This window comes from Pteronotus mesoamericanus, unplaced genomic scaffold, assembly GCF_021234165.1.
Source record: "Pteronotus mesoamericanus isolate MK-2021 breed Mesoamerican mustached bat unplaced genomic scaffold, CSHL_Meso_final contig_20, whole genome shotgun sequence".
NCBI lineage: Eukaryota > Metazoa > Chordata > Mammalia > Chiroptera > Mormoopidae > Pteronotus > Pteronotus mesoamericanus.
The window spans coordinates 55,864,812-55,876,465 of NW_026555085.1; the positions used below are offsets into that span (position 1 = coordinate 55,864,812).

The following is an 11,654-nucleotide window of genomic DNA, read 5'->3' on the forward strand; positions in this document are numbered from 1 at the left end:
ATTTGGAGACTGAGGCTCTGCAGCAATTCACGGAAAGGTCCCCGAGTCTTGATTGACAGCACAGACTGAGCGACTCCGAGTCACCTGACCGTGTCCAGCAGGGCAAACTCAGGCCTCCGCCGAGGGGTGCCACACAGAGCTTTCTTGAGAGCCTCGTGGGACAAATTGCTGAGTTACAGGTGTCGCTACCTTGCGTCCTGCAGCAGTTGTTAATCAGAGTCACCCCATCAGTAGCCTAAGAATACACCTTCCTTGGGGAGAGCAGAGCCCAGCGGAAAACGCGATGCGGCGGCGGCTGGGAGTCGTCCTCCCATTTGTACAGCGGTTGGGCCACAGACACCAGGCTGGAAACCCAGAGTCACTCAGTCCTCGCCTGGAATTCCGCGTCGGGCTCGCGTCCAAGTACATAGGATTGGGGAGCAGTATCTGGGATTAGCAGAGCGAGGCAGGTGCGAAGAGAGCTGTCACAAATATCTGATTAACTCGATTACTCGGCTATATATTATGAAAACAAATGTTCCCACACAAATCGGAGACTTCCCTAAAAGGAAGTGAGAAACACTCTGATTTAACTCCAAAGCATCCTTCTCTTAGCTCATAAAGTGGGCTAAAGGCAAGGGTTTCGAAAGCCCACCTCGACCTCTTTTTCCCCATCTTTGACACAGGGTTTTTGTTGTTGTTGTTGTTGTTTGTTTTTGTTTTTCCCTTTTTTTAGGCCAGCTTGTGCGTTCTCAGGAAATTAGCACCAAGGACTTCTTCACCTTTTTACACTTAAAAGCAAATCAGGGTTTGGGGCACTTGGTTGGCCTGTGTGGGAACCGTGATTAAAATCCCAGCGCATGTAACCCCTCTTCTCTCTCGGGTGTGGTCAGGGTGCGGTATACCCCGCAAAGCCAGGGTCTTACAGCTGCCTCACCTTCTCCAGAGTCGTGCGGCCCTGGAGTACCCAAGACCAGTTAGGCACAGCTGATCTTGTCTCCCCAAACTGGTACAGACGCTTCATATTTCGGGGTGAAACTGGACAGAGGGAACGATAAAGCTGTTCTAAATAGACGACTGGCCTGAACCCAATCCCCTGAAATGGTAATATGGTCGTTATTTAAAAAGTGTAGGTATTTTCTGGTGTTTTCCCATCAAGTACCTGCCTAATTTCTGTATGGCACACGCCAGAAATCAATAGAAGTTAACAAGTCCTCCAAACAGTCCCCATCTCTTTGTTTAATCTCCTTTACAATAAAGCCAAGGGGAGAGAATTAAAAATCTTTGAAGTAGACCAAAGCTCAAAGGAATCAGCCAAGTAGACTTAAAGTAGTCACTTATTTCCCAAAACTGGTTTGTCGGCGAACAATAAAAGGAAGTAAAATTTATGGAGAAATTATACAGTGGATTTGTCACTTAAAATATCGTAACTGTCTCGAGGACAATACCCCATGCTGAGGATTAATGGTCCCGCCGGACCTTTGATTCAGCAGCGCCTTTTCTTCGCCCTTGACAAATTGGATTTTTAGGAATGGGAAGGTCGCCTGGACCATTGTGCGCCAGCCATTCAGAGGCCTCGATTATGCAGGGGGCTGAGGGAACCACTCCATGTGACCCTCTCGGGTGGGACTCTGCAGCTGCTCCACAGCACAACTCTCTCACCAAACTCCGCGCCCTTGCGCTGGCGGTGCCAAAAGGCGCCCGCCCCGATTGAAAAGGCACACTGCATGCCCGACCGCGTCACTCCGCGGGCGGAGGACGCACGTCGGGGCGCTGCTCCCTGGCTCGCGCGCGACTAGGGCTCTGTCACTCGCGCCCTGCGGAGGACCCGGCGCGCCCGAGCGCCTGCCCGGCACCGCGGCAGCAATGAACGCAGCCGCCCGCGCTCCCGCCACCAGCGTGAGTGCCGATTGCTGCATCCCGGCAGGTCTGCGCCTCGGGCCGGTGCCCGGAACCTTCAGGCTGGGCAAGTACCTGTCAGACCGCAGGGAACCCGGGCCCAAGAAAAAGGTATTAGCCATTCCGACCTTCGACCCCCGTCGTTCACCTCCCTTTTACCCGGCCCAGGAAAGGGGTAGATAGTGTAGATAAGAAAGGTGCGATTGAGTCTTTCGTTACCTGCTAATTGTGCCAGGTGGAAGGGGACTCTGATTATTTCCCCGAAGTCGCATTAATGGAGAGCTGAACGTGGAGCGGGCTGAGGGAACATCCCCTGGGTGGGGTGCACGGGGCTCTTTGCTTGCCGTGACCACTCGGAACTCGCGGTTTCCCCGCAGCTCTGGGATCTCAGCAGAGGCGCGCCTGCCCCTGGCCTCTCTCCGCAAATGCTCCTTTCCACTGTTTTACAACGGTCAGGGCGTTGAGGACTTTTCTTATTTTCTTCTTTCAATATGCTAATTTGAGGCTTAAATTACTTTAACATAATTTAACCTCAACTCCGAAAAAATCCTTGGGAAACTTTCAGTTCCTAGAACCTTCCCAGATCTCTCTTTCCGCGGATGTCTGTTTGTGGGTTTGGGGTAAATGGATAGAGGGTGAGACAGGTAGTGGCTTTGACTCGGGCTCCGTGGGCGAGGATCCCAGCTTCTGCAGAGCAGCTCTGAGAGCCCAGGGTCGCAACCGGGAGGCGTCAAAAGCTAACCTGCCAGCTCTAACTACCCAAACAGCGTCTTGACACCTGGCCAGAGGGGGTTTTCAAGGTCTCCGCCTGCCCTCAAGCGCCCCAGCGTGGATAGGTCGGCGAACAGCCCCGGGAAATGAAGGTGGTGCGGGGGTGTAGGATGCAGAGAACCTTAGTTTTGGCTTGCTTACAATTTCTTGTAAGAAATTGTTCCGTTGCTCAGCCAGGGGGATCCGCATCTGGCTGCTGCTCACGCAATCACCCTCTTCTCCGCGGGTTGAAGCCGGGCTTGCCGCACACTATTCCTTTAAATGTACTTTAGTTGCTTTTAAATGGTCAGCACGCGGCCTGCTGCTTTGTTCAAACATTTTCACTGCTGGGATCGCGGGCACCTCCGTGCAGTGCAGGGAGAGTTGGGGTGGGGGACATGGGAGGGGTTAGGGGACACTCTGGGTTCCGGCACTGACTTCGAACCGTCACTGCCCTGCTGCGCTGCTCTCTGAGGCGCAAGAGGGAGAACCGGAGTTGGGGTGGAGGATGTCTTGATACAAGGTGCGCCCAGGTGCTAGGAGGGTGGGGAATGCTCTTACCCCTCGTGTTGCCAAGGTGGGACGTCGGAGGAGGGGGACTATTATACTAGACAACCTCTCCTCTACCTTCCTCTACCAAGCAAGAGTTTTTAATTACCCTGTTCCCCGCAGCCCGCAGCGGTCTGGTCAAAACTAACGCAACCATTTTCCTGAGTGGGGTCGGGTAGGGGGTAAACTTTCCCTCTGGGTTGTGGGCCTGGCTGTGGCGAGGGGAAGAACGACCACTGCTTGTGTTGCAGGTGCGCATGGTGAGAGGGGAGCTGGTGGACGAGTCGGGGGGCTCCCCTCTGGAGTGGATAGGGTTAATCCGGGCAGCCAGGAACCCCCAGGAACAGACTCTGGAAGCTATTGCAGACTTACCCGGAGGACAGGTACTATGGGCTTCCCACTGCCAATTCTATCTACCTGACCGTCACAGAGGTGACCACCAATAAGAGCAAAGTGCTTTAGTTCCAACTCTCACTTAAACATTCCAGCAACCTTATAATGTATATGCTATTATTTTCCCCGTTTGGAGAATGAGGGAAGTGAGGTTCAGAGAAGTCCATTTGCTTTTCCAAGGTCACATAGAGTCAGAGAAGAGATACAAAACTTCCCTCTCAGTTTTTTTTTTTTTGATCAATTACCTAGGGAATGACAGCAAGCTGTCCTGTTTCTTGCATCCCAGATCTTCTACCGAGCGCTGCGAGATGTCCAGCCAGGGGAAGAGCTGACCGTGTGGTACTCCAACTCCTTGGCTCAGTGGTTTGACATCCCCACAATTGCAACTCCGACGCACGATGAGAAAGGTATCCCCTCTGAGAGGGACTCTGGGCCAGAGCGAGTGGGCAAGACTGCAGCTCACCTCTAGTCTTTGGGCAGGTCCCCAGACTTAAAAAGCTTTTCTCTTGCCCTGTGTAAAATTGAATTCACTCTCCCTGTCTGTGTGGGCAGAGAGGCGGCATCTGCACCACCTCTTAAAGTCGACAATAAATGATAATAGCAACAATGATAACCAGGCTGTCCACAGCAGGGGAAAAAGTACTATTTATGAACTTCATGGGGGTCATCCTTTTCTATTGCATATCCAATTAAGGATCAGTAGAGAAGCCTTAATTTATTACTGATCACATCACTAGCTCCAGAAAGCATAAGAGACTTGGAATACTTTTAGCAGGTGGAGGGGCATCTCTTCTGCACTGGATTGAAGGAGAGTAATGTACTTCTACAACATTTTAGAAGCATTACGGTACTTACAGCTGGTCAGTTGGCAGGTACTGAGCCCTTTCCATTTAAATGGTATTTATGCACTTCCCCTTCCCTACTTAAATTGATTTTGGGATGTATCCCAGTTTCTTCTCAGATTTATTTGATCCTTTCCAAAGCCAAGAGCGGATTTATGCAAATTAAGGTGCAGTAACTAAAGAGAAAAACATTTCCAAAACCTTCCCAAAACACTAAAGAACACTTCCTGTGGAAAAAAGCTGGGAGGTGCTAAAGTAGTTAAGATCCTGAGACTCCTATTTAATGCTTCCATGACTTTTTTCCTTTGCCAATTGCTTATTTATCTGTAATTTCCCCTAAAGACAGTTAATATTTAAAGTCAACATAATGAAGGCTGTGAAATATTTTAGCATGCTTTCCTTATAAATTGTCTGCTTAATCTCATTTCTTTACAAATAGGGTTAAAGAAATTAATACAAATGTGGGAATTAAGAAACACCATGAACAAGGCAGAATAAGTTTATTCAGAACAATGAATCACTTCACTTCAAAGTACCACTGTCCTTTGTAACTTAATTTTATTGATTTAATGGGTAGATTTATATGTACAGTATTTATAAAAATTATCCTAAAGTAATTTATTACTTGTATCATATTATATTAATTTTTTTTGCCAACTTCTTCTAGTAAGAGAGAAACATAACAAAAGTCCCATAGTGGAGAACAATTCCAAGGGCTACTGGCCTTTAATGGGCCAGGGATTTCTGCACAGAGCACTCTTCCTTAGGCACTTTCAAATAGTGTAAAGGCAACTTGTTTGAGTGGTAACCTCATGTTTTTATTTCAGTCAATTGAGCTTAAAACATCACATAGTAACAGATGTAAAAATAGACACCATTTTCCTTTTGGGGAATGTGTGGGTTATTTCGAGTCCTGACTTCCCCATCTCGGAGATGCTTGAAATCTTGACAACCTTAATGTTACCTGAAGGAAAGGCAGTGAGGTCACTTATGAAGTGTATTTGATACTTGGGGCATAGGCTGGATTTCAGGGTCCAGAGAACATGTGAGTTGGTTAGGATAAACTGAAAAAGAAACACTGAAACTGAAACCATACATTTGCTTAAATCTTAAAAAGAGCAATAAGTAAGCAGGGATGGCTGCTAGTCTTCCAATATTCACTAATTTCAGTGGACTTCAATTCCAGAGTAAAATTAAAGAAAATACTGACCCTTTGTTTTAGGAACAAGCTTACTTGGCTTTGTAGGGCTGAGTCATTCTGGAGAAGCCTCTGAAAACACCCTTTTTAAAAAGTGGTGATGAGAGGGAGGTTGGGAACTTAGGAAAAGGGAGGCCATATAAAACATTAGGTCAGTACACCTGTCAAGAGAATCCAGGCCTCTTCTCTCTTTCCTTCAAGATTTAATTTACATGACTGTTCAATACAAGGTAACAGATATTGAAATGATTTCATCAAGTCTTCGAGAAACAATTAGGATAGAACCTAATAGGCAAAACCTCCCCACTCCTTTATTTTCTTTCTGCTCTCTCTGTGGCTTCAGCTGGAATAAACTACTTACTTGAACTTTCATTTTAGTTATGGGTGTCTGTGTGTGTGTGTATGTGTGTGTACTACTTGCTTTATGCAAAGCTAGAAGTAAAATACATGAAGGGAGGAAGAGCTGCAGTTTTTTCCCCCACTGTTGTTCTGTAGTAATGTTTAGAAGTTTGAGCTGCTTGTAGACAAGGCAGGAAAATTTAGCTTTTCCATTATATTTAATGAGGCTGACATTTACTTTGGATTCTTCATTGTGGCTCAACTAACTTACCATTTTTTTAAGAGAAATCCTTCCCTTCAGTATTATCAATAAACCACAGCATTTAAAAAGACACCCAGTTGCAAATCGCTGTTCTCTGTACAGATGTAACATGGCCTTTTTGAGTAAATATTAACTTCCACCATGTGATCAGAATCTGTTTCATACACATGTCTCTTGATTGTGTTCATAGGCCCTGGCAAAATTAGAAACAACTAATGTTAATAATATTAAAAACAAACACAAAAAAGATTTAACACTAAAAACACATATACAGATCCTGGTAGAGAATTTTGCACTTATTACAAGTTGATTATCTATATCTACATCACTCAAATATATTCATATAATAAAAATAAACTATATATCTTTTCCAAGAACTTTAGTAAGGTTGGATTTGTGCAGTTACCTAGGAGTTAATTAATTAAAAAACTGACAACATAATGCAATGCAATTCTTTAGTTTTTAGAATATCAGGACACAGGACTTTTTCTTTTTGCCCATCAAATTAAATAGGGTTAAAGAGGAAATAAAGATACAAATAATTTTGAAGAATAGCAAATCATAGTCCCTATGTGGTCCTTCAGTTGGTCACGCTCCAGGAAAACCTCAGGCAAAGTGTTTAAGGCTGGGAGGGGGTGGGAAGGGTGGGTAGTGGACATAAAAGACATTGTTCTATGAAAAGGAATGATTACATATGGCCCATACATACAGGATATTGTCTCGCCTCGTAATGAGGAGCTCACGACCATTAGATTGGCCTTTGTTCAGTTTATTCAAACTCCTTGACATACGCCAGCTACTTATTCTGCAAACGCCAACAGATGGGCCCAGGCCCAGCACAGCCTCAACACTTGATTTAAAGCAACAGCTGCTCTCTGCTCTGTCTCTTCCCTGGCCAGCCTGCCTGAGCTCTGCTCTCCCAGCGAAGATCTGCTCCAAAGGCCCGAAGGCCCGGAGGAAGTCTTCGTTGTAAATGTCCAGATCACCCACTTGGCTTCTAAGTAGCCCCAGGTGATAGAGATGGTGACAAAGTTGGTCATTTGGGGGCTTCTCGGGGTCCTTGCTATAGTGAGGCTACCGAACTCAATTATTCGCGGGAACCAAGAATACTACTTCTCCCCATATCGCTGGTTAAAACCTGGGTTTTGCCTTAGTTGAGCTGGCGCTTTCTTTCTTGCTTGTTCGCCTTTCACGGGGTCGCTTTTCTACTCTTTCTCGCTCAGGGGAGGAGCGCTACATTTGCTGGTACTGCTGGAGGACGTTTAGATACCCCAACAGCCTTAAGGCGCACCTACGTTTCCACTGCGTGCTCAGTAGCGGCGCGGGCCGCGCCTACTTGCACCAAGAGCACGCGTCTCGCCAAGGCCCTGCCGCTGTCGCGGATGGCCTTGGCTTTTCTCCGAAACCGCAGGTGTCGGACTTCGCCGCGGCCACCCCGGCAGGCACACTACGGCACCACCTGCAGGCCCCACTGCCTGTCCAGGCTTGCGGAGCGAGGGAGAACATCAAGCGCGAGGCCTCCTCTGCGCCCTCGGCCTCCTCGCCGCCCCCCGCCAAGTGGGGCCTGTCCAAGAAGAGCAAGGAACAGCTTGACCGCGCCCTGGACGTGAGCGGGGCCGCCCGGGGGAACAGCCACTTTCTGGGCATCGTGGGTGGCTCTCCAGCGGGGGGCGGCGGCCTGGCCTTATACCCCGGCGTGCGCTCGGCTTTCAGGCCAGCGGGTTTGGCCAGGACAGTGGCGACAGCCTACCGGGAGGAGGGCGGTGGCAAATCGGGGTCCGGCTTGCTGGGTGGGGGTCGGGCGGGAGGGCGCCCCGGAAGCAGGGAGAACCCGGCGGCGGGCGGCGCGGGCCAACACCAGCACCATCACGCTCACCATCACCACCACCACCATCCGAAGTGCCTGCTCGCGGGGAATCCGCCTCTGCCTCCTCCGCCTGGTTTGCCTTGCTCCGGGGCCCTGAGAGGCTTCCCTCTGTTCCCTGGCCCCCCGGAAGAGGCGTCCGCCTTCAAGCACGTGGAGCGCGCCCCGCCCGCTGCTGCCGCGCAGCCTGGAGCGCGTTTCGCTCCGCTGCCCCCGGCGACTGGCCTCCACCTCGAGCGCTGCGCGCTGCCGGGCCTCGACGCGAGCGGGCTCAAAACCTACCCCGGTAGCGAGTGCAGCCACTTGCCCGCCGTGATGCCGGCCTTTACTGTCTACAACGGGGAGCTACTGTATGGCTCACCGGCCGCCGCTGCCGCTTATTACCCGCTCAAACTGCACTTCGGTGGGCTACTCAAGTATCCGGAGTCCATCTCTTACTTCAGTGGGCCCGCGGCGGCGGCGGCCACGCTGAGCCCCGCGGAGCTAGGTTCCCTTGCTAGCATCGATCGGGAGATTGCCATGCACACGCAGCAGCTCTCCGAGATGGCGGCTGGAAAAGGCCGTGGCCGCCTGGATGCAGGGACACTGACATCCACCGTCGTGGCGTCGGGTGGCGCGGGGAGTGGCAGCAGCGGGGGCGGAGGCGCGGGCAAGCCCAAGACAGGCCACCTGTGCCTCTACTGCGGCAAGCTGTACTCACGCAAGTACGGGCTCAAGATCCACATGCGGACGCACACGGGCTACAAGCCGCTCAAGTGCAAAGTGTGCCTGAGGCCCTTTGGAGACCCCAGCAATCTCAACAAGCACATCCGGCTGCACGCAGAGGGCAACACGCCCTACCGCTGCGAGTTCTGCGGCAAAGTGCTGGTGCGGCGCCGTGACCTGGAGCGCCACGTCAAGTCCCGCCACCCAGGTCAGAACCTGCTCGCCAAGACGTGCAACGGTCCCGGCGCAGAGCCTGACTTTCCCCCGGAGTCCGAGGAGCCCAAGAGCGACAACGACAGCGACGTGGACGTCTGCTTCACGGACGACCAGAGTGACCCTGAAGCCGGGGGTGGTGGCGGCGAGCGTGTCTCTTAACCATTCTTCCCGAGAAGGGGTGTATGTGGTGGGACTGGACAAAGAAGCGCGTGGGAGGGGGTTCTTTCTGGGAAAAGATAACCACTTGGTGGTGAGAAGAGGGACCAGGTTGACAAAGTCGTTTTTATTTTGGTGCGGCGCCAGATTTTGCAACAGTGAAAGGTCTCAGGTCATGCTGAAACGCAGAGCCAGGATTTAAAGAGGGCTTAAAGAAACCTGGCCTCCTGGGCAGCCTGCGGGGTTGGGTCCCGGCGCGCTGAAGGCCTCTGGACTCTGCGGATAGGCTTCCCGCACAAACGCCCAGGCCGTCTGCTCTGGAGGTTTAGGATCACGTTAGTGTGAACGTCACCGGCGCCCTTGAGGACGCCCATTTAAACTGCCAAGTATTTTTAAATTGTTCTTTTCTGTGGAGGAAATTGTGCCTTTTGAGACGATGTTTTGTGTGTGTATTTTACATTAGCATTTCACTGCATAGGCAAAACAGTAGTCACAATTGGGTAGGTGTGGCATCCATACACTTGTCTCCATTTCATCTGTTCTTCTGTCAAAGACTATGCCTTGCCGCTTTGAATATATAGTGGTAGCAGGTGTACAAACTGGTCAAGTTGCAATTATTTATAAGAGAATAATGACAAATGTAAAATATCTAAAGCATGAATTTAAGAGCACGCAATATATAATTTTAAAATGTCCTATTTGGTAGAGTACAAACGTGATGTATGTTGTTTTATAAATAACGATGTACAGTGGATTCAGTATTTTGGTCTTGGTTCCAGTTTGTGCAATCTTTAATAAAAATAAAGACACAAACGAGAGTTGTTCACATAATGATTTCAGAAGATTCTTTAAAGAAATAGTTTAATATGAAAACAATGTTAGAGGAGATGCCATAATAAAATATAGTGTAGGACGCTTGTATAATTTGATTATTCATAAAATAAATGTTAAGTAATGTTGTAATAAGGAAATATACCATTTTCAATATGTGCATTTCACAGGCTCCCAGGTAGCAGGCAGAAAAATTGTTTCCTGAAACCATTGTTAATCATGCTAAGTGTCTTCATGTTTATGGAAAGAGGCTAGTGACCTTCAAGAAGAACGCACACACATTTCTTGTCAAAAAGAATTATGGAACTGTGGAATCACTATTTCTTGTTATGTGCCATTTTGACAGAACTAAAAGAAAAAAGGAAACTTGCTCAGTACCTTTTGTGATGCACACACTTTTTAAATATTCATACAACAAATACTAAAGGAGGATCTACTTTTTTTGGAGGTGTTGATCTATTTGCTCTACATAGGTTTTCCCCCCTTGAATCCCTTCCAACAACCTTCTGCTGTAGTATGGGTCCTGTTTTACAGAGGAAAATAGATATACTCTTCAAGGTCACTGGGAGGCCCATAGTTAGAACAGTGGAGTTAAGAGCTAACTAACATTAAAATCAATGCTAGTTAATGTGGGATATCCATTATATAATTTTGTGGGTTAAAATTGGAAAGCACTCATTCCCCTTTCTCCCCGCTGCCCCTCCTCCCTGCCCCTCCCCCCACCCCACACGCTCTGGGGAGGATTGCTCTGCAGTTATGCAGAAAACGGAGGATTAGTTATTTCCTCAACTAAGGACAGGTACCCTAAGAGCCCAGTCTCAGTGCTCTTCCTAGAGGGTGGTAGGGAGATTCTAATAAGTCACCGAAGGTTCTGGATATGCTCCCGATGATTTAGTCAGTTAAAAATGCCCTTTTATTTTTGGACTCTTTGAGAACTGCAGTAGTCTTCACCCTATTGTCTCCCAGTTGGGGACATGGCCTCAATCATTGGGTGGCTGGCAGGGAATTTTTCTGACTCTTCACAGTAGGGGCATGGTTGGGAGAGAAGGCATCTGACTTGGTGGTGATCAGCAAAATGATTTCTTCTTTGAGAAAACTTGCTGGGACTTATTGGTTTCTTACTTATATTTTCTTTCTTTCTTTCTTTCTTTCTTTCTTTCTTTCTTTCTTTCTTTCTTTCTTTCTTTCTTTCTTTCTTTCTTTCTTTCTTTTACTGTTAATCGACCAGAAAATGTTTTGCTTTGTAAAAGGAAGCCTAAAGAGAAACAAAAATGTGTGATTAACATGTACACATACTGACAATAATACTACATTTACCTCGGACCTACTTTGTTCCAGATCTTTATGCTATTTGCAATTATTTCTTCTCTGCAGATGATGACTGTGGGCTTGCCCCATCAGGTTCAGTGATAGCCCTGCCACACAGACTTGGAAGTAAAGCCAAGTGTTTGCCTGTTCAGCCTAAGCAGCCAGTCCTGGGGCCCAGGGCTCCTCAATGCCTGCTTAGTATCATGGTCCTGCCATTCGAAGGAATTATTACTTAAAACCAAATCTACCCTGACAGAGAAATATTGGAAAACTTTTCTGAAACCAGATCGTGTAAGTCATCAAGGAAAGTGGGCAGGGCTGCCCAGATTTGAAACATAGGAAGCATTAAAAAATATTTCGTTT

The 11,654-nt window shown here is 48.3% G+C and overlaps 1 protein-coding gene across 1 annotated transcript; it reads left to right on the forward strand.

The window, feature by feature from the left end:
• The first annotated feature begins 1,845 nt into the window (after positions 1 to 1,845).
• On the forward strand, positions 1,846 to 9,155 carry PRDM13 (PR/SET domain 13). The gene is made up of 4 exons (XM_054568872.1): positions 1,846 to 1,989; positions 3,429 to 3,560; positions 3,857 to 3,977; positions 7,435 to 9,155. The coding sequence occupies exons 1-4, from the start codon at positions 1,846 to 1,848 to the stop codon at positions 9,153 to 9,155; spliced, it is 2,118 nt and encodes a 705-aa protein (XP_054424847.1).
• The last annotated feature ends 2,499 nt before the right edge of the window (positions 9,156 to 11,654 follow it).

Bases quoted from the DNA above. Each gene is read 5' to 3' on its own strand.
- PRDM13 (XM_054568872.1), top strand. From the start codon at position 1,846: ATGAACGCAGCCGCCCGCGCTCCCGCCACCAGCGTGAGTGCCGATTGC. The intron at 1,990-3,428 runs GTATTAGCCATT...CTTGTGTTGCAG, and splicing joins AACCCGGGCCCAAGAAAAAG to GTGCGCATGGTGAGAGGGGA. The intron at 3,978-7,434 runs GTATCCCCTCTG...TTTCTCGCTCAG, and splicing joins TCCGACGCACGATGAGAAAG to GGGAGGAGCGCTACATTTGC.